The sequence below is a fragment of the Haemaphysalis longicornis genome, unplaced genomic scaffold (genome assembly GCF_048455015.1).
Source record: "Haemaphysalis longicornis isolate Haplotype H1 unplaced genomic scaffold, Haemaphysalis longicornis Haplotype H1 scaffold_12, whole genome shotgun sequence".
NCBI classification, from domain to species: domain Eukaryota; kingdom Metazoa; phylum Arthropoda; class Arachnida; order Ixodida; family Ixodidae; genus Haemaphysalis; species Haemaphysalis longicornis.
This window is the reverse complement of record NW_027526225.1, coordinates 27,656,267-27,679,019: the sequence shown is the minus strand read 5'-3', so window position 1 is coordinate 27,679,019 and position 22,753 is coordinate 27,656,267. Positions and strand designations below refer to the sequence as shown.

The following is a 22,753-nucleotide window of genomic DNA, read 5'->3' as shown; positions in this document are numbered from 1 at the left end:
GGTTACCTGGCTATAAAACACTGGCTTTCATTCGGGATAGAGAGCAAATACTCGACAAAAATCGGTTGTCTGTCCCTTTAATGGGAGTCACGTGTCAACAGCATTTTCAGGCATCCCAGCTGTTTTGTGGTGACACTGGTGGCAATGTAAGCTTCTGCGCAAGCCGGTCTCCTGGAGGACCTTATGGGGACGGGTTCGAGACGCACCTGCCGTGTAATGAGTGACCCACGCAGTTGCCAAACATACGAGGATAACCATCTGTCGACAAGGCAAGTGGGAAACTACTTCGTTTTTTGATGCCCGGGCAGACGGCGTAAACTTTGGGAAGTGTCGCAGTCTGGCAATTCGCTTTAAAACTTATCTGCTCAATATCTGAAGGGGCAAAAATAAACGAACCAAGTTTATAAAGTAGTCTCTGCAACGAAACGTCGGAAAACTATTAGAGCTGCGTTAGCATACGTTTGAATCTGGCGCGCTCGTGCACGAGCACGCCGGAGCGGAACGAGTTCTGGAGGGTGCTGTCCAGGCGGCTGGTATTGATGATGGGCGCGGCCGCAAAATTCAACGAAAGTTTCACAGCAGATGAACACAAGGCCCAACCAGGATTTCGCTTTCACTCTTACAAAGTTAAAAGCGTCCCCCGGAACTTTTCTGTGCTGGTTTCGGCGCCTTCCACCCAGAAAATTAACAGCCTAACCACGTAGTATACAATTACGCCATTTCCGTTGCTTACAAACCACCGCCATGGCTGATAACGCCTTCCCCCTTTTTAATGGCGATCCGTTTCGTCATTTCGGCGTGTTTTTACTTCACGGCATAAAATCACATTGCCCGGCAAGACTGTCACATGGCGTCAACTGGAAAATAGAGGACACTCCCGATACAGTGACTTCAATCGAAAGTTTGTTGAAATCGGGGATGCCGTGGAAGGTGGAGTGGATGCTTCTGCTTGTGGATCATTCATATTCGACTAGAGCGCACAGCGAAAAATACCTGGACAAGATGCAGCACTGTGCCCTATCTCGTCCTTGTCTGTTGCGCTGGGCATCCCAGGCCATAAGGACCATTATCTCATCCATACAGTGCGCAAAGATTTAAATCGACCAGATTTAGGGGAAATACCTAAGGTCAAGTAAGCTTATGCGAAATAAAATTTGACATCCATTTTTAAATAGAGCCGTACGGCTACAAAGGAGAGCCACGCAGCTTTCTCACAAACTTCGCAGTTAAAAGAGGCATTCTGGACCGGGAGGAATTTTTCTTCAACCGCGAAGTTTCTGAGGAAGCTGTCAAGCTGTACCTCGCAGTCGTGCGGTGCCATTTTAGGGGAATGTCAAATTTTCTTTCGCAGTGCACAAAGATGAATAGGCGTAAAGTATATTTGGACAAAGATGCGATACGATGTAGTGCGTACGGGTGTCGAAGAAGAGCGAGATGAACATGCCGATGACGATGTAGCCGGCGTCGAAGAGTAGCATGGCGATCAAGACGATGGCCGGGTTGGTGCGGTAGATGAAGGGCACGCCGTGAGAGCCCTCCACCATGCTCATAATGGCCAGCACCAGCACGCTGCTAAGACACCACGTGACCATGCTGCACATGAAGTGCGCCCACCAGAACCACGTGCGGGGCACGCCCATCAGCTTCGTGAACAGCTGCGCCCATCACAGAAAGGAAGAGGGGGCTGACGATGATGATCAGAGGCAGGCGCAGCACTACCAGCAGGAACACAAGCTGCGCACGTGGGTGCGCCGGGTTGATGATGATTGATGATTGCTACTGATTTCCCCTCAGTAGCGGGGTGATGACGTGTCATCTTACTCATCTTACCAAAAATGACTAATATACATATGTTTTATACTCTTGCTTTAATACTAGCGCTGCTTAAGGGAGGCACAAAAAACTTATTAAGCACAAAATACTTTTTTCCCTGTTACAGGTGGTAACTGTCCTAGACAATATTTCCCTCTCTGCTTTTCGTCCACCAGCATTCTTATATTTTCGTCGCCTCGACAGCCTTGAAGTTAACTTCCTCTGTCCTACTCTGAAATCCTGAGGTTCTCCCTGAGCCTCGTCACCGAAGCCGGCTGTTACTCCGCGTGGCGCAAAAGGCACCTTACTGAGAGTATTTTTAACGTGACACGAGGCATATCCGCAATTACTCGCATTTAATCTGCTGGTAAATTCCTGCAGCAACGGCGCCAACAACCACGCCTGAGGAAGATGTTCCGCATTAAGCCAAATCTCGTTTCAAAACTCGCCCGCGTATCGACATCCGGGTCCGTCGCTGCGGCGGAGGGATACACTACATGACCTAGTGCCGTTTTTAACTTATGGCGGAGTGTAGTAAAACCTCGTTAATTGGCGTCCCGTTAGTTTGGAAATTCGGATAATCGGGCACTCCTGCTCTCTCTTAAGAAAATATACATCCGCTGAGGACCTTCATTATTTCGGCGCAAATTTACCCTTGCACCGCTTAATTCGGACCCAATGCCTTCTCTAAACAGTCACAACGCGCCACCCTTCGCCCACTGCTCTCTACCCTAGGCGTATAGGCGTTTTGTAGTCAGCACAGCCAAGCGATGCAGGGCGCCATCTAGGGCATGTTTCAAGCTATGTCCACGTGCATGTGGCCCTCAATTTAATCACGCTGAACCACTTGGTCTCGTAGTGTAGTATATCCGCTCCTGCGAAGCGAACATTCTAACCCGGGTTTAAATCCCGTAACCACTTTTTTTTTCATTTTCAAGAGTTTGTCATATTTGAATATTAACATTTTTTGTCACGCATATAATCTATTTGTGACATCTTTATGCATTCTAAATAGGATTTCAGGTATTTTCGTTGCCTTTTGGTCAGTTTCAACTACAGCTTCTTGTACGTTTTTGCGGGTTTTCACCTTTTAGGTCGGTTTCGGCTATTTCTGTTGAATGTTTTTCTACACCAAGGTTTTGAACTATTGCAGGTCCGTTTTGGCTGTTATTTATTTCAGTTCGGGTGGTTTTGTATGCTTTAGGTACGTTTATGCTGTGATATAACCCCCATAAGCAAGCTCAGGTGACAGCTGGCTGTACTGGCTTAGGAAACGCATATACGCCTCCCGTAGCTATCGAGAAGATGCGAGCGTGCATCGCTACGTTGGCTAGAAACTGCTGATGATCGCGCTGTTCTGGAAGAATTCTGATATGATGCGCCATGCAATATTCTTGTCCTGTAGGGATTGTTGCACGTCCGAAGTCTCGCTCTTTCCGCTCAGCTATCCTCCAGAAGACAAACCCGCAACAACTGGCTTTTTAAATGCAGAGCATTTCTTAGCCTCGCCTATTCCTGCGTCGGACGGTGTCAACAGCTCCGCGTCCGCAGCAGGTGCGCCTCTCCTCCTTCCCTCCTCTCTCTCAACAGCAGCTGGCGCGCGCATGCGTCGTAGTCAGCCCGTTCGCTCCGTCGCGGTCTCGGCGTAACAGGTGCGTGATAGCAGCGCGGTGGGGCGTGGAAGGGCGCGCGCTGCTTGCGCATGCGCGCTCTCCCCCCCGTACTGCTCTCCCTCTACTGCGCGCGCTGCAAATATAGCGGCTAGCGGTGGCTCGTGTTTCAGTCACTGCGTTGCTCCTTCCTTCATTGGTTGACGCTCGTGCCCATGTTTACTCGTGTCTGCTACTCCAGCATCACGGAAGAAGCGATGGAAGCAACACTGCCTTCAATCAGTACTGAGGCCCCAATGCTCTGCATTTACTCGTGTTCCCCTCGCGGGAAGGCGCGGGAATTTTTTTTGCAAAGGAAAGGTACCCATAAACAAATGGTAAATGTGCTGTTTTTGCCGTTCATTTGAAGAATTCACGTTAGGATAATTCGTACATTTTCTTACTTCCAAGTGATCCAAATTAGCGAGCCTTCACTGTATCCATGAGGTGGGGCGAACGAAGCCTTGTGCAATTAGGTCTAAGGTAGGTCGGGTGGAAGATCCATAGTTCAAAAACGTGGGAACGCCGACCAAAGGTATATTCAAAAGTAAAAAAACAAGTCGTTTCGGCTTGAACGTCTTTGTTGCCTTTTACGACCTGCCTAGTTGGTCATTGTGTTGATTGGCGCTCTGATTGGCATATACTTGCACAGTAGGAGGCGTGCCTGCATTCCGCTGCGGCGTTCCTCGATGGCTCGGGTGATGACGAGGCAGAAGGGCCACACGAAGGCGACTCCCCAGCGAATGCCCATGAGGAACATGGTGTTGTCCTGGTCCTCGTGGTACGTGGGGAAGGGAAACTGGCGGAGCTTCACCAGCGTCTCGTCCCACGTGCTGTTGCGACCGCCCACGGCGCGGTTCTTCGCCAGCTCCGTCACGTGGGCCAGGTCCACCGCCGACTGCACGGCGGCCACGCGGATCGCCATCGCTGCCACCAGGGGCCGCCATCAGATCAAGCATGATTTGCACACTTTTCTTCAACGCACCTCTCGGTCTAATCTTTCTCTTGGTGGATTCTTTGGTTGGCCAATGTGTGCTACTCTGGAGGTACGCACCGCCTGTCTGGAATACTCACAGCAACTTTTAGGTGTGCACTCCGTAGGCCTAGCGTTTGGGTTTGAGGTGTACGGCGCGAATCGGTACCTGCTGCTTGGCGTTCGCTTCCACCCTGTCGAAATTGAGCAATCGGATGCACGCCGACTTCATAACGTGAGGGACCCAGGTTCGATTCATGCCACGGGACGCTTTTTTTTCTTTCACTTCACCCACGATCATTCATCATCATCGTCAGAGAAAGTTGGCTTTCCTGCAGGGCGTATTGGCGTACAACGGTATCAGTAAAGACACTACAGCTTTGTTTTAAAAATGAAAACCACCTTGTGAAAGGGTGTAATTGACTATAAAACATCCGTAAAATGATTTGTTGATTTGATTTGATTTATAGGGTTTAACGCGCCCACGCAAAGCAGGCGATGAGGCACGCTGTAGTGGAGGACTCCGGATTAATTTTGATCTGGGGATCTTTAACGTGCGCCGATATCTCGTACACACGGGCGTTTTTGCTTTTCGCCTCTATCAGAAAAGCGGCGGCTGCGGCCAGGAATCGAACCCGCGACCTCGTGCTCAGCAGCGCATCGCCTTAGCCACTGAGCCACCGCGGCGGGTTAAACACCCGTAAAAGGGTGTAATCTTGTGGTTTTGCTTGGGTGTAAGGGTGTTATAAAGTGCAAAATACCCTTTGAATTATGTTTTTCTTGTGTTAGGGTGGTAGTTAAAGAGAGTATAGGCACCCTTAAGGGTGTTAATTATTTTAAATTGTAGGAGGAGTTCGTTAAAGTTGGCAGTATTCAGAGGAATCAACAGCTCGGATAGAGCAGTTGTTTGCTTTGTTCACAGAAGCCACTGTCCAAGGCTCATATTCCAAAGTATCCCGTTTATATTCTGAGCCTTTGCGAGTGGTATAAGCGCCCCGCTTTATTTCCCATAAAACAAGAAATAAACAGAAATCATAGCCCCTTCCTTAAAGAAAGACGGGTGAACGCGAAGCTCCTTCCGTGCAAACTGAAGCGAAGTCAAAGTCCGAAGTGAACGACTCTGCAAGAAATGCTTTGTGACCCGATGCGATGTGTTGGTTCTATCAGGTGATTTGATTACGGTCACTCCACATTTCTTGGGTTCGTTTTCTGGTCGTTGGCTTTGAACTTTGTGTTTAAGTTTGCATAGGACAAGGCTTCGCGTTTAACGATCTTTCTTTAAGAAAGGGGCTTTGAATTTTTTGTTGATGCCCTCAGGAACTAAAGGAAAGCAGCGTAGACACGAAAGCTGCTCTCCAAACATTTTGAATTTTAACCATAGTCAACAAGCTGGCTTTTCTGCAGAACGTTTTCGGCGCTCATGGACAAATCAGGTAGACATAGAGAGCTTCGCCTGAAAAAACACAAGCACAATTTCAGAGTTATATACTGTTGCCAAGGGCTTCCCAGTAGATGTCACAAGACGGGGAGATATCATCTTGAGAACGGTGCGACAGTTCCTCTACTTAAAGGGGTCATGAAGACAAAATACATGCTTGTTTTATTCGAAAGATTTGGTGTTTTATAGCGCCCCAAGCGCTTGCCCGGCAGCAAACGATGATTTATTCACTGAGAAAATAAACAAGTTTAGGCTAATATTTTGATTCTCCAACTAAATCGTGTGTATCGTGACGTCTGCGATGACGTATCCAGTTCAGATGTTCAAGCAAACGTCAAAGCGCTGTTTCGCCTGAAGCGAACTACAAAACGCCTTGTTCACCGTCAGTCCACCTATATGGCGCCACAATACCGCTCAGTACCGCTGTCCGCACTCGCTTTGTTCCGAACCGTGTTTGCACCTTGCTTTTTTTCTGTTAAGGTTGACAGTAATCGTTTCGTGAAACATCGGGCATGCTCGACAAACAGGGTCACATAAGGCAATGTCGTTTACGCCAATCGGCCAGTGTCGCGTGAAACAACCACAAAGCGCCGGTGTGCGCACAGTGCCAACAGCAGTACGCACAGGTGCTCCTATGTTTGTGTACTTCAGTAACCTTCGTTGTTTACGCCCCACTTCTTACTCCTAAAAAACAATAGGTACTAAATTTAAGCTCAAATAGCTCGTTCTGTGGACTTATAAGCCCTCCATATCTTGGGTTAGATTTTTCCGGCCTTAGCCAATCGCACAGCTGCCTAATACGTCATAGGTTCTAGTGCGGGAAATAAGCTGGTGGGTCGTAGGGCTATGCTCTTTTTTCCAATTATATAGCCCATTTGAGTGAAGCTTGTGTAAAGGTGGTGGGTGTCAGTGTTATTCTAACGAGGCTATCTTTCGAGTGAATATTGTGTTCATCGCCCTTTTAACAAAGCGGTATACGTGATACCGACGGGTTATCTAGTGACTCAGTGCAGGAATTATTGCAATGTTTCTCCTACTGGTACCCAGCAGCCGATGCGCTCGCTCTTCAACAGCATGGCTGTTAAAGACACGCCCCTGCCTTACAAGGGCCGGAAACATTTAAATTCTGGTCATGAAACTCCTGGCGAGTGTTGGCATAGAGGCAAAAGCTGCCGCTAGAGGCGCAACCATTCGTAAGGGGGCCACGAGCAGCCGCCAGTGCTGGGGTTCTGAGCAATTATGTGCGTGCTGTTCTTCCTCTTACCTTTGCTTAATCGTCATGGAATGCATCGATGCCACCAGACAAGACGAAATGCGATCCAGCCTCCACGGAGAGTGCGAGCTTGAAAGCTGTTTACTTACGATCGTAGTGGGCCTGTTCGATTTCTCATTTCTGGCTCCCTACGCCCTGCCAGAGGCAAAAGCCGATCATTCGTTTTTCTCGGGTAGCGCTATACGTCACTTCCGGTGGTGCCAGATCGTCTTCGAATTTCTCGAGTTAGCTCCCCGCGGGCATAGAGTTTCATACTAATATATACTACTAGGGGAAAATCTGGCGCTACAATCGCGGGCCGTCGTGGGCGCCGCCATTGCAGCTAGCGACGTTCCTCGCCTACTTGGCTTGGCTAGCCACATGGCTTCTTTTTTGTCGCGAAGCTAAAATCAACAAAAAAGGGTAACATCGTTTTCTTGTTCATCTTGAATGAAGCTTCTAAAATATCCCTGACAAATTTTTGGAGCTTCAATTGTATAATAAAACATTTTTGAATAATCTTTTGCAGTAGTATTGTTGCATTTTTACGACCAGAGGCAACTTTTCAGCCCGCTCATAAGCCTTGACAAGAACAAGTTGAACGTGCCTGCTCGGTACATGACGGAACGCTCGCTGAAGCGCGGTTCACCTAGACACTGGCGTCAGATTTCCCTCTAGTATTTATATTGTTACGGGGAAGAGACTAAATTTGGATGATTCGTACAGCGAAATACACGCACCGGGCTAGACGATTAAGGTTGAGTGCGCGAGAGAGAGCTGTGATGATAATGACCGGGTAAAATGATGATGATCGCTGTGAGTCACGTAGATTGTCCACCTTATATCACGTGTCCTGTTCGCCAACCTAACCACGCCTACTAACATGACTCCTCGCTGGAAAAGCGTCGTCCCGGCGCTAATGTGCAGTCAACGAAGGCGCGCAGTATGGCTTGAGGCGGTACACATGCACAATGTTAAAGGGACCCTGCAACACTCTTTGAGCAGTACAAGTAAACCTGCGCGACGTTTAGATTACACTGCCAGGAATACCTGAGCCAAATATTACACGTGCACGTGAAGCGGTGAGCGCGCAAATCGATGTGAAAGACGCAGAAAAACAAACCGCTCTCTCTTCAGTTGTCCTCATTATGCATGGCCTAAGGGACGTCACATAGGCCATGGCTGCCCGATCGGCTGTCACTGGTCAATTTCGCGGCTAGAGTCTCCCATTTCCGTCGTCGTCATCGCTGTGTACGAACCTCTTCTATGCCTGAACCTGTAGGCACAGTTTTGCCGTTTATTTTGTGTTTTGAGTGCGTGCGGAGTTTGAGTGATGAGCTCAATACTTCCCTTTCAACGGGACCACTCGACTACAAACGTTTATTGCTTCAAAAACGCCCTACCAGCCCGAGCGCGCACTTGCGAGCAGGCACCCATGCCTGCTTTTTTGTGGCACCAGACCGGAAATAGGCCCCTCCGCGTTGCGGAGAAAAGGAGAAAACTACCCGGCATGTGATATATCGAAGGCCGCCGAAGAGAACGCCGCGAGCCGCCCCCCTCTCCGGGAGAGAGCGCGCAGCTTTCGTCGCCTTGTCCGCGCTCGAGTTGAGAGGGAACGATTATGCGCGATTTCTCATCGCGCGTAGTTTCGTTAATTGTGAACGGATTTTCATAATTCTTGCGGGAGGAGATTTCTGGGACAATAGACTTTATCCCAAAATACAGTACTAGTAGTCGATGGCAAGTGTTGCAGAGTCCCTTGGGTTCTCACGGAAGGTGAAGGGACGACGGGAGGGATCTCATACGTAACGTCCGTAACCGGGCGGAGAACACAGTAAGGACAGGTATAGGGCGAAAGCAATTTTTCGAAATGCCCACGCGACGGGATGGTGCCCAGAGAAGGACCAATGATCCCGGAGGGAAGTGTAGTGGCCGGTGGCGCTGGTCGTATCGATGGTTCTGAGAGGCTAGTGACGCGTGAAGGCGGTCGCGGTCCATCTGCATTGCAAAAGTAGCTCGGGTGATCGCATCGTGAGCGTATTCGGTGGATAAAGGGCAGAAGGGGGCAGTAAGGTGTCGTAGAAAGGGGAAATCCCATGGTGTCGTGACGGGAAGAATTGTAGGCGAATGTAATGTACAAAAGGGTGATGGCCCAATAGGGATGGTCCGCTGAGACGTACACTCTAAAATTAGTCACGCGTAGTATGCGTGACATACGCTGCTTGGTGTCGCAAACTTCGTTTTAAGCACCACGTGACTCAAAATACGCGTTGTTCTCTACCTTCTAAGCGTGACGCCGGTCGAGAAAACCCACATTCGTTTTTACACGTGATGCAGGATTGTATGCGTTTGAACCGGAAAAATCACGCTTAAGAAAACCCCGCGCCGGCGATCGCGCCCCTCTTCATCACGCATATACATACCGGGACACATACCCTCAATGTTGCCATGTGACGGGTTGCTGCATGCCGGTGGGACTCACGCTTTATCTGTTTATTTTTTTTCTTTTTTTAACGCGAAGGCATTGAAAGGTGGCGCTCGCTTTCAGTGATTTTGGCGGAAAAACGGAGTTGCAGCCGTTAGAGGTATCGGCGGAAGCAGGAGCTTTGGGCGTAGTGTCTGCCTCCCATTCTAATGTGTTCTGTGCGGAGTGCTCGCTTTCTGGCGGTAGAGAGTGGCGATTAAGGAACAACCTGATGAGTAACTTGACATCGACTGGCCCGTGTGGCGGCCGCGCGGTAGGTGCGAGAACACCGAACGTTGACTACCGGGAATTCTAGGGCGACACGGCGAACTCCACTTTTCTTTCCGGGTGGCCTAGTTACAGCTGTCATCCACGGTCACTTGGAACATCCAGATAAGCAAATTATTTACTGACATCTTTGCTAATTATGTATTTTAGAACTATTTTCGGAATAACGACGTTTTTAGTGTATTGTGTAGGTCTTCCTATTGACCTCGGAACGTCGCATTAGTGCCAGGCCTAGTTCTCTTTGAAGCTTCTGTTTGACACGGGTAATGTGGTCGACCGGGAAATATAACCATAAAGAAGGAAGGTATGCGTCTCTTGTTGTCGTGGCTGTGAGTCGTTTCTCTCTTTCGCCATCCGGTTTCCGCTGGTCTCGGTGCCTCGCGCTAGACATCTTTGGCTAACTAAATTTCGCGGCCGCGCTGGCGGTTCTCGTCGGTGGCAGTTCTGAGGGCGAGGAGGCACGACATCTTCCGGTGGAAGAGCCGCCTGCCCTCTCCGTCCCCCGCAGAGCACCCAGAAAACGACGAAAAATATTGTATACCGCAATACACGTAGTCGACGTGCACATTACGAAGCGTTAAAAATCGTGTCCCATTCTACATAAATGTGCGCGTTGATGCTGCACATCGCGGCAGCAGTTTGTGTGTTGTATGACACTTCAAACGCACCAGTCTACAGGGTGTTCCAGCTATCATGCACCAAGATATTTTAAAAGAGCAACGGCGTACGCGAAGAAAACCTAGTGCATAATGTTTCCAGTACAGTGGAGTAGCGGCCAGTAATTTTTGTTAATGATATTTAATTAGCTAATTGTAAATATTTTTAACACTTGAGAAATACTGTCCCAATTATTAAAGTGTCAATGAGGCACTTGTAGGCACCCACGAGAGACATCTGACGGCGGTATTTTAACCAATGCGCTTATTGCGTACTAAGTTATTCTGACTGATAAGGAAAGCCCGGGAAATGTGAAAAATAACACGTGTCTGCATTGTAGCCCGCATCATAAAACAGTGCCCTCGAACAGGCTCCCTCTGAGTTAGCCGGAATGCAAAAACAAGAGAAAGAACAAAAAAATCACGACCGAGCTTGTACCTCATCTCTCACACCCGCCCCACGAAACTTGCTGTTGCTGCTCCTTCCATGTATGCCATCATCAAGGTGATGCGCTGCCTCTTCGGGCGTGTGACAGGCAAAGCAGGTATTTCAATCAGCTTATTTGAAAGCTCTCGTTTACGACGCGGGCGGGTCGCAACTCCACTGTACTGGAAACATTGTGCACTAAGTTTTCTACGAGTTACGCCGTTGCTGTTTTTTAAATCTTGGTGCATGATAGCTGGGACCCCGTGTATAACAATTATATTGAAGCAGCTTTTTATCTCGTCCAGGTTTCACCTTTGGACATCGTTTGCCGGTGCACTGTATGAGGCGACCACAAGCAGCTGGTAAGCTGCAGAACACAGAAAAATGGTGAAGTTGCAACTGGACACGTCACTGGAAAAAGCTTTGGTGCTGTGTTTGTGTGTGTATTACACAGAGGACGTTACGTATCCGTCAGCTTTTGGGCAGTTGCAAGGATTCTTTCAGATAGTAATACGACATGATGGCATCGACAAAATTCCACGGGTGCTCAAAATGGTACGTGATTTGCTGATGTAATTACACTTCGTCTGAGTTAAGGTTATAGCAACGCTCACGCGCTGATTTCAAGCAGCATGAAGAGTTCATCTGAAGCCTATTTTTTAGTTCCTGTCTTTTTTTTCTCAGATTTCTCTGTATGGAAGCATTCTTGTAAGTTATTGTGAATAAAGACGTTTCAGTCAAATTTAAAATTTGTTTAAATTTCTTGTTTGTGTTGTCCCTCAGCTTTGATTCAAAATCTCGACCTTCGCAGCAATCCTCACAGAATTGTTCAGTTACTTTTCTTCACCTACGCACAGATAAAGACGCTGAAAGAATGCGCATCACAAGCTTAACTGTATGGGATTAGCTTGTTACACTTGTTCAAGATGATTTATGAACCTTTGTCTTCCACAGCCTTCCACAGCGCTTAGGTTTATCAACCGTAATTCAGAGACAATTCTTAACCCCCTTATTTTGTTAACACTGTTAAGTTTGGGGCCGTGTATAACGAAGAATTAACGCCGCAATCGCAATACTAGTTTTGTCAATCCGTGACTAGCGACCTTCTTATCGCTTAGTGAAGGTGAAAAGAGGGTCTGTACTTACCCTATGCGGCATTCTCTAACTGTGTATGATACGCCTCTCTGACCAGCAGAAATCTTCTAAAGAGAAAGCTAAAAGAAGATAACGTTTCCTCTGCCGTATGTATCGGTTTGGTGGGTGGTCCAAGCTACACAGAGCCTAAATACGGCACAGCAACTATTATCCTCTTTCAGCTTTCATTTAAACGATTCATGGCGGTCAGAGAGGCACATTATACACAGTTGGAGAATGCCGCATTGGGGAAGTACAAATCCTCTTTTCCCCTCCACTAAGCGATAAGAAGGTCGCCAGTCACGGATTGCAAGCGTGAGCACTCAGCGTGGTAGTTTACCACGCCTAAAACAAGCGTGCAAAAAATACATTTTACGCACGCTTCGTAAGCGTTACACATCCCGCGAGTCACGCTTAGGAAGCGTGATTTTTCAGCGTGAAAGCACATCACGCTTGGAACAAGCGTGCAAAAAATCGCCGACACTCAAGCTTGCGAAGCGTTTAAAAAATTGAGTGTAGACAGACGCCATGTCCGTAAGGGTCCGGTTGAGTGGTTCGGTGAGTCTGTTTGTTTGCGAATGATATGCTGTCGTAAATTCATGCGCCCAGACAGGGTGAAGCTGAAGGGCCAGGATGGGAATCACAACCGCAACCTCCACCAAAACATGTTACGTGGCGGCAGAAGAAATGAGGCGAACGATGGTTGATAGTGAAGCGCTCTATTTACAAAATGGTGGCCATGGTCATGACAGCAGCACCGAAGGGGGCTCCGTGCGCACCCGGCTTCGTCTTCCTCGAGCATCCTATCTTGCGCTATGCGCCACGTCTTCTTCGTTCTTGTAATAATATTAATATGAAACCCTATGCCCACGGGCTACCAGAACCGCCAGGACGTTTTTGGTCTGGCTCCAGTCTGGAATCTAGCAGACGACGCTGGTAGCAGACAAAAAGGAATTGATTCGTGCCGTGCGGACAGTTTCAACTTGCTATCGCGGGATTTTGCGGTTCTTTCGGGTTTTAAAGTTGAAAGAGTCTTTAACTGTTGTGCAACTTAACTTTGAAAGCCCAAAGTATCAGTTTAATCAAACTTACTTTTGATACAGCATGTTTTCCTTGCATGCTGATTTTTCTTCTTCAAGTACGCTGAAAGATTACAGGTTCCTGCTTCAGCTGCCTCTCACTTCCGGTGGAGTTTGTGTTAAACATGGCTAGTGCTTTTCAGATCGTAGACGGTGGGCAGCGTTCCAACGTTACACGGAAGCATACATGTTTTTATTAGTTCAGGTAAGTGTACTTCTGCGCGAACATAGGATGCCTGTAGGTGAAGCCTTTGAATGAAGGTTTTCTTTTGTGCGTTCCAGCAAACAGTGCCGGCTCGCGCTCAAGAAACGGCATCGTAAAGCGCATCAAAATAACTTCAAATTTGGCTTGAGGTGAACGTCCTCGTTTTAAGTGACGCGTGTAAACACCCTACGAACGACCCGGTAAAAGATGTAGACCAAGCTGCTGGGTGCCGGGAAGTGAAACAGTAGCAGACGACAGAAAAAAAAGTTGCTGTTGCGGCTGGGTTTGCCTGCGACTCGATTTTTCCGTTTCCGGTGAACACCGAGGTGCTGGAACGAAGTAATCGTGACGCAACTTCCGGCCCGATGGCAAGCTTCTCTCATCCTGCTGGCTGCCAGAACGCCCGTAAATCGAACAGGCCCAATGTGTACCTATGTGTGCGGGCACACCTCATAAACAGCAGCGGGTTCTGGTGATAACGCATTCTGTTATAAGGTGCCGCACGGCCTCTTTACATGCGTACTTACGATGCTTAGAAGTGTTGGAAGATAGTCTCTCATCACGCTCTATCCTGTCTGGCTTACCGGTTCGAACAAGTACTACAGACCGACTCGAGAACGTTTATATTTACGCCTGGACAAAGAACGACTACGCTTATGTGATAGGTAAGCTTTCTACGCTTGCAGTGCGACAAGTAGGGTGAGGGGCACGAACGGAATAAGACAAGCAGACAGGACAAGGGCGTTGCATTGGTTCCTATTCGGCTCGCCTCTCACGCGCTGCAACCCAACAAGTATTCAACATTCAAGTCAACTGAATGTTCGAGCAAGAAGCTTTATTCCAAACCATTAGTAAATTTATTTCTCACCCAAATATGCAGTTGCAGTGGATCTTTCGCACCCGTGCGCTTTGGTTCTAAGAGAGATCACCCGATAGATCGCTTCTTTTCTCTCAATGTACGCAGGACACCCGTCGCGTATGACGGTCGCTAATGTTCACTGCTTATTTAATTTAAAATAATTAATTTTGGCCTTTAAAAATCCTCAGCGTGGCACCGGTCCTGAGCCTCGCTCTCTCTCGCTGTAGCGACAGTAGGTCCCCGTTCACGACGTGCTCGTCAGTTCTGACAATGGCGGTAGCTTCGAAATTCTTTTCGCAGACACGCATATTCTTACAGAGAAAGCTAAAACCACCAGCTTTGAACCGTGGTGTAACCCTTTTCCACTTCTCTCGAAGCTATTTAGCCCGTCCCCAAATAAAAGTTTTACTACCCCTACTAGAAGCTTGGAGAACAGCGACACCTTTTCTTTTGGGCCTCAGCATCCGGAGTGGCGTTCCGTCACACAGCATGTCGTAGGCATTTTTGATCCCAAGTTCCGTGTCGTTGACATTGTACCGAGTGCAGTGGCACATGTGGTTCGCGTGACACTGACGGTACAGACTTTGTTGCATGAAATGCCCGTCGCTGTACACATGCAGTGCCTTCGGGATGCCGCCGGCGCAGCCGTTTCGTGCCCAGAACAGTATTGAAGGACTCTGCCGTGACTGCCGTCCTCTATCACGGGAGAGCCTGCGTCGTTGCTATGGCAACCAGGACAGCGAGCGCTCTGGCGGTAAAACCAGCGCAGTTGCACACGATGCAAGGGAAGCGTCGGTACACTACCGCACGGGCGCCGTAGATTGTGAGGCTCTTCAAAAAATTAAAGCCGTTCCACTCAATGTCAAAGTTGTCGGAAGTGCAGAGCAGTGATTCGCCATAATGGGATGCGGCGCCGTTATCCGCTTACTGCTGCATTTCAAATTTCCCGCCTTCGCAGTGCTCACGCGCCCCCTGCCAGAAATTGTGCCAGCGGGAGTGTTTGTGCTTGCTCTAATTTCGTGTGCTGGAGCTGTGTTGCGTCGTTTCGAACGCGTAATTTTTTTCTTACGCGGCTGTAACCTATCTGCAGAATTTCGAACGCGCCATTTTTTTTTCTTGGGCGGCTGGAGCCTTTCTGCGTCATTTCAAACGCGCCATTTTTTTTCTTGTGCGGCAGCTTTTTTCGCTTACTATCGTAAAAACCAACCCAACGAGCGTTACTAACTAAATGAACGCGGCGGCTGCCGATGTATTCACATATTTTGCCTGAAATTCTAAGTTTTATTTTCGCTATACAATGGTGACATGTATGACAAGGGTTAGCGGTTCACGAGGTTCGAACAATGACTATTTAAACCGCGTGGTTTTCGAAGCCTCAGCGTGGCTCCCTGACACCGCTACAGAAGGCTCTACTTGGGTCCGTTATCTCGCTGGGCCGCCTGATTCCGGCAGTCGCATGGACCGTTAGCGAGCTAAGACGACAAGGCGAGCCCATAAACTGCTCTGCACTTAAAACATCCACGGGTACGTCATCGGATCTAAGAACATAGTGAGTAGCGCGAAATATTTGCGCTACTCAGCATGTTCTTACACCTAAACCTGAGTTGCCGTGAAAATAACGGCTGCTGGCGAACGCCATCGCTTTCCGGTAATTTTTTAGAACCGGGAAAGTTTTCATGCGCTTGAATACTGTAAAACTATTTACACCCTAATAGGTGCTAATCACTATCTATAACTACACACCCTTGAAGCCAAGCAAAAAAAAAAGGGAAACACCCTTTAGGGTGTTTTCCCATTTACAACACCCTTGCACGCTACCAAAAGCTCAAGATGACTTTAAAGGGTGTCGTTGTTTCTCGATAGGCTGTAAGTGTGTTACTTATAGACAAAAAGGGTGTAAGTCATTTCAAAGCGAAGTTGTTCCATCCCGTCGAGAACTCACTGTCTTGTTGCTCGGAAGGCCCGCTCCGGCTCGTCACCTTCCGGGCTTGGGAGATGTGGTAGACCCCGCTGGAAAAGGCGATCGTGTACTGCAGGTCGTTGGGAACCTCTCCGCTGTCGAGGGCGCCTGTCTCGAAGTATATTCCCAAGCTGTTGGCCGTGGAGTTCCTCGAGAACAGCGCTTTCACCAATTCATCCTCGGTTGCGACCACCTTGAACGCTGCGAAGAGAGACGGGGGAGGAGGAGGATGCCCTGCGGCAACACCTGTCCGCGCCGCTTCTTTCGGCATCCCAAGCTGGCATAACTGACGTAGAAATAGTTCTAAAATGGCTGAAGATTGCTATACTTCCTAACGCGAAAATTTGTGTGCAGCTAGGACTGCAGTCTTCCCGGTCACGGCGCGTAGCTGCTGCGTCACAGGAAGTGATCGCGTGATGAGCGAACGCAAGGCGGCGCGCGCAGTGCGTTGCCGCCGCCGGGCATGTTGTTGTAAATTGTGTTTGAACCTCCCGCGCAAATGTCAGCGATGGTAAACCTGTGCGTCGGTGGCACGAACTGCGTCTCAGGAAGTGAACGCACATCATCGTCGAGCGCAGGAAGGCGCGCGCTCCTATGGCGCCATATCGCAGCCCGTCGCCACCACCCAGCATGTCCCACTTCCTCCCCTCACACTCTCGCGATGTGTCACCGCCGAGGAGCGTCTCGAGCAGGCTCAGCATACTGCCGTCCCCCTCACACTCTCGCCACCATTTCCCCTGCCGTTTTAAATGCAGAGCATTTCAGTAACTCACGATGTCACCCGCGTTGACGTCCGTAGTCGTAGTCCGTACCCCTCCCCCTACACTATATAAAAAAAATACTATCCGGCGCCTGCTTTCGATCCCTCGACCCTGCGGGCGGAACGCAATGTACATGGTGCTCTACCCACTGCGCCACAAAGCCGACACAGAATGGGAGGCTACGAACGCGCTTTATATCCTTGACTCATTCCCACTATATAAAAAATACTATCCGGCGCCTGGTTTCGATCCCTCGACCCTGCGGGCGGAACGCAATGTACATGGTGCTCTACCCACTGCGCCACAAAGCCGACACAGAATGGGAGGCTACGAACGCGCCTTATATCCCTGACTCATTCAAACTACGTCAAGAAGCTGCTGATACAACGCATTCACTACCACTAACTCCCCAAACACTAAACGTTAACGCAATACACCCCCCCCCCCCCCTATGCGACGCATTTACTCGAATCCCCCTCGCGGGGAGATGGGCCCAATTTTCTACTTAGTAGACCCCGGACGTTAGCAATAAGAAGTGCGGGAGAGAAAAATAGTACCACGTAGTCAAAGCGCAACTGCTTTTAAAGAGGGCAACGCTGCTTGCAGACGACCAGCTGGCAGACGCCGCGAACCAGTGCGGTCGTCTGCGCACGGGAAATTAGTTCTGAAAGCGGCCGACAGATGGCTGGACGCGTTTTCCCGCAAGCGCAAAGTGGGGTAGAGCGGTTTCGGTTCCTACGCTCCATGTCACGCCGGCTTCGCGTCTTTCTCCCACGCTTCAACTTTCTCAGCGCTCTGTTCGATCACCCGCGTTTCGGCAACTCGGCGTCGGCATTGATTGGAAACTCATAAAATGAGCCTTCAACTTTTGATGTATCGGCTCTTGTGTACACGGTGCCTAAGGCGGCGTCGCGCGCAGCTGCATTCATGCCCGCGTCGTCATATACGGTGGCACCGTCATACACAAAGCGTGGTTATTTGTAGCGTAAGCTACACTGGCCGAGGTTGAGCAGTTTCGCCTGGACCCTGAAGGGCCGTGATGCGCAAGCGTTGGGAGCATTGGATTGAATTGGGTTGGATTGGATTGGAATGGATTTGAAATGGATTGGATTAAATTGGATTCTATTGGATTGGATTAGAAATTCAATCCGATTGGAGTATGGGTGTGTAGAGAATTGGGTCTGCACATTCGCCAGCCTGCGCATTCCAGAGGAGTGGCATCATAGCCGCGGCAGACGCACTGGCGCCGGCGCGTGCCCAGCTGTGCGCCTCCGTTGCGCAGTAGCTGTCTGACGTTGCGCCGGAGCCGCTTGATAGCCGTTTCGCGTGGCTCCTGGAGAGCCGTGCTGCGCATGCGCGAGAAGCAGTGACTGGACTGGACTGAACTGCATGGGATTGGATTGGATTGGATTGGAAATCGCTTTAGGAGCAGTAAGCATGATAATCGGCTAATCCTAGACAACCATGAAACCTAAGAATAACATGCTGAACCTTAGCTCACGCTACGTATATCCTGGCCATAGAGTTTCATACTAATATATACTAGAGGGAAATCTGGCGCTGCATTCGCGGGCCGCACTGGGCGGCGCCATTGCAGCTAGCGACGTTCCTCGCCTCTTTGGCTTGGTTAGCCGCATGGCTTCTTTTAGTCTTGAAGCCAAAATCAATAAAAACAGGTAACATTGTTTATTTGTTCATCTTGCATGAAGCTTCTAAATAATCCCTGACAAATACATGTTCCTGGAACTTTGATTTTATAATAATAAAACAAATTCGATTAATCTTCTGCAGTAATATTGTGGCATTTCTGCAGCCAGAATCAACATTTCAGCCTGTTCGTGAGCCATGCCAAGGACAAAAGGAACGTGCCTGCCCGGTACATGACGGAACGCTCGCTGAAGTGCGGCTCCCCTAGACAGTGGCGCCAGATTTCCCTCTAGTGTATACTAGTATGAAACTCAATGTATCCTGGCATAGCCGAGCTAAGCCACTGCAATTTTTTTGTGCAGGACATTTTGGTGTGGACGGTCGCCTAAGTGGGGAAAAGAAAGCTTCGCTTTAAAATCCTAACTGTTTCGACCATGTCGGAATAGCGCAATCGCGTAGGCGTCAGCTTCATAACGCCGGTAACCCAGGTTCGCTTTCGATAGAGGAAAGCGTTTTTTCCTTGTGCCGCTTGTGTAAAGTTGGCTTTTCTGTAGTGCGTTTTTCCGCACACCGGACGCCATCGGTGCGGCATAGAAAGCTTCGCTTTAATATATGACTTCTTGCAGAACTGGCCTGACGTCGATTACCATCACGGCATAGTTCTCCAATCCCCTCCTAGGCCATCTCCGGATTGTTGGTCGGGTCCGTTACCATGCCTGTTCCGGGTAACTACTCCAGTTGTGCAAGTGTTGCCATCAGTTTTAGGTCCCATGGGTCGTAAATTGGAACAAATGTAATCACCCCTTGCACAGATAGCTCACTCCAGCCTTTTTTTTTTCTCTGAATATAACAAGCGTTCAACGATAACAGACATGGTTACCATTTCTGCTTGAACGCGATTAAATTTATTCACTGGAGTTTATTCAGCGTTTAATGGAGCTTTATCTTTGCCTAATTATGAAATAAGGCAGCGCCACGAAAAATTTTGCCAACTTAATTAGGATAGGAAGACCGAGGAAACAGCGGAGCTAGTGGTCTTTGCTAGCTTTGATTGGGCGATTCTTATATCTGCCCATCTTACTTGTAGGTAGGACGCCGATGCCGTCGAGCCCCTGTCGTCTGTCTCAACTACAAGAACACCTTCACGTCAGAGCTTACGTCATCACTGGACGCAGCCAATCCCCGGCGTGCGCCTCCCCACACGAACAGCGCCGCGATGTGCACTCCCCACACCTCCTTGCATCCTCGTCACTTTCTCTAACAATTCTTGGCCTAGCCTTTTTCTCTTCTCCAATTTTGCTGCGCCGATTTTCTAGCGACGCCCGAAACGGACCGAACTTGAAGGGGCACTGACACAAAATTTTGAAGGCGAGATAACTTCGGAGATAGATTGGTGGGAACACATATACATCATCTGCAAAATATCAGCGGCGAATACAGCCTAGAACATATTTAAAATCAATTTTGAAGTGTGCGAAACGCAACCGAGCAGGCAGCAGAGGACCACGCGCAATTGTAAATAAACAACATCCAAAACACGTCACGAGTTTGTGTTTGCCGCTTCCGCACTACCGGCGTTTTACGCGGGCTCGCCCGGCTCGCCGCTCCAATCGGAGGGCCGGAGGGCGGAGCTTCTGCTCTCGAGAACGAACGACCCGATCGTTGGCGGCGGAGGCGCCGTGATTTCGTCAGCTAATCGGGCAGCTGGCCACGACCAAAGTTCTACAGTGATTCCAGGCACTCTGTTTCTATTACTGTTTATTACCATTGAATGCGAAAACGCGCCGGAGGCACGAAAAGCCCACTGAGCTAGCCGCACGGTCGCTGTGCAGGCGGCGGCCACGGCCGCGAAGTGGCCCAGGCCGGCGCAAGTAGCTCGAGTGATAGCTTGTTACTGCTGCACGAAATTGTCCCCAAGTCCCGACCATGGTGGCTTACATGAGAAAGGAGTTAATGATGCGATGGCGGGTTGAATTAAAAATTGTCATCTGCACCGCTTACGAGAGCGGCACTCGAATATCCGCCGCAGTGCTGAGCCGAACACAACTGTAGGCGGACCTGTAGGCAGACCGGCCGGCTGCTCCCAGCGCGCGTCTTGCCACCCACCGTCTCGAGCGTCGCGCTGGTCGCGCGTCGTTCTTTAGCCGCAATAGCATTTGCACTCGCAGCGCCTGCGTCACATGCACGGTCGCTTTTTAATTAAGCGCCTCACGAGATCAGTACGTGGGGGCATTCGCAGAAACTGCCGTCGATGCAGATTCGACAGTGCTACGGCGGCTCTGCTCTGTGATATCCCTCCGACGGTCACGTGGTCAGCTTTGTTCACACAAAATCCACAAAATCCATCGTTTCGCGGCACTCGCTGAAACCGAAACTGCGACTGGCCGCATTGAAAATGCCTCTAATTAAACAACCGTCGCACGCTGAAGCAAATGAGGTTTCTACAGGTTATAAGTAGGTCACTAGCTACTTATCGCAACAAAAAAAACAAGATGCAAAATTTTTGTGTCAGTGCCCCTTTAACACTAAATGAACGTTGTCTTACGTTTAAGCCAATACTTAACACTAAAAGCAACTTAGGCTTGGCTTAAACATAAGACAACGTTCATATTTTTGAGCCAAGCTGCTATGACTATGATTTCCTGCATTTTTAATTGATGTTCATATGGCTGGGGTTTTCGCCTGCGAACGAAAAGCCGCGTGTCTTAATTTGAAGCGCGAGCAGTAGTTGCAAGGCGAGCGTCACGGAGTGTTAGCCTATTGGCCGGTGGTCAGCACCAAAGTTGCAGCCCGTAACAGTTTCGAGACCCGCCGCGGTGGCTCAGTGGCTAAGGCGTTCTGCTGCTGAGCCCGAGGCCGCGGGTTCGATTCCAGGCCGCTGCGGCCGCTTTTCTGATGGAGGCGAAAAGCAAGAACGTCCGTGTGTACAAGATATCGGCGCACGTTAAAGATCCCGAAGTGGTCAAAATTAACCCGGAGCCCTCCACTATACGGCGCGCTAAACCCTACAATAACCAGTTTTCTTCTTTATTTTGCTTTTAAAGATACCAGTTGTATTCGACGTTGCTGCAATGCTCTCCAGTGTTTGGTTGCTCGCGGCTCTGTCAGGCTGTAGATTTCTAGCAGCTTTTATTGCTTACCGTCAGCGTCATGTACTTTGTCATGTACTCAGCGCCATGTACTCTGTGTCCGTTTTATGCGCCGTATGGCGCATAAAACGGACACGCACACAAAAACGTAGCCCTAACTTGCAACTCAGGTTCATTGACAAAGGCACGAATTTAACTAAGCAGACGGGACACCATCATAAATAACAGAGACAAAGCGTTATTAAGTATGCACACAAAATGAATAGCACAGGGTCGAAACGGGAAGACAGGCGGAATGAGGAATTGTCTATCGTGGATGCCTACCCCCCTTCGATAGCCTGCAGTCTCTTTCTCAGACGGGGCCAGGGACGGCGCGCTCACGCCACGCTGCCCCTGCCGTCTTTCTGTGCTTGTCCATTTTGCGCGCAATATACCCCAAACCCAAACTCTGCTAAACAGCAAACAAGCGTCTTCGGGGGAGGAAAGTCGTGCACGTACCGACTCCCGGCAGCCTGCGCCTGAAGGTGGCCATAATGGTGTCGGAGTAGAGGGTGTTGGGTCCGTAGTACACGGTGTCCAGGTTGAGGTCCAGCACGTCGGGCGTGTAGACGGGGTATATGATGTTGTTCACCACCGCCTCGTTGCCTGCCACGCCGCGCTCGTGGTGAATGTTCACGAAGGGCACGACCACCAGTAGCAGCTCGGCCACGAACGCCAGGGGCCGCTCGCGAAGCCGCTGCAGGTACAGGTCCTTCCACACCAGCACCAGGAACTGGCGCACGCTCTCCATGCGCTGGCCGCCCGCTGGGACAAACGCGCATCATCACCATCATTATTATCATCATCGTCGTCGTCGTCTCATCATCATCGTCGTCGTTGTCGCCGTCGTCGTCTCCACGATAATTGAACAGTCAGGAAACATCGCCCATCTGACAACGCTACAATTGAATTGAATGACATTTATTAAGATGGAGGAGGCCGTATGGCCGTAGTTGGGGAAGGGGAAGAAGGGAGGAGAGGGGGGTGATCACTCAATCGTTAGAAATGACTCGTTGGAGAC

General features: G+C 49.5%; 1 protein-coding gene across 1 annotated transcript in view; it reads right to left on the bottom strand.

The window, feature by feature from the left end:
• Positions 1 to 22,491, bottom strand: part of LOC144161541 (phospholipid-transporting ATPase ABCA3-like) — a 65,835-nt gene extending 43,344 nt beyond the window's left edge. Inside the window, exons 1-4 of the mRNA XM_077692196.1 lie at positions 22,192 to 22,491; positions 16,179 to 16,397; positions 4,126 to 4,388; positions 1,415 to 1,655 (exon numbers count right to left, since the gene is read on the bottom strand). Coding sequence (XP_077548322.1) covers positions 1,415 to 1,655; positions 4,126 to 4,388; positions 16,179 to 16,397; positions 22,192 to 22,483 — 1,015 coding nt within the window. The 5' untranslated portion in view covers positions 22,484 to 22,491. The remainder of the gene's footprint in view (positions 1 to 1,414; positions 1,656 to 4,125; positions 4,389 to 16,178; positions 16,398 to 22,191) is intronic.
• Positions 22,492 to 22,753: the final 262 nt, after the last annotated feature.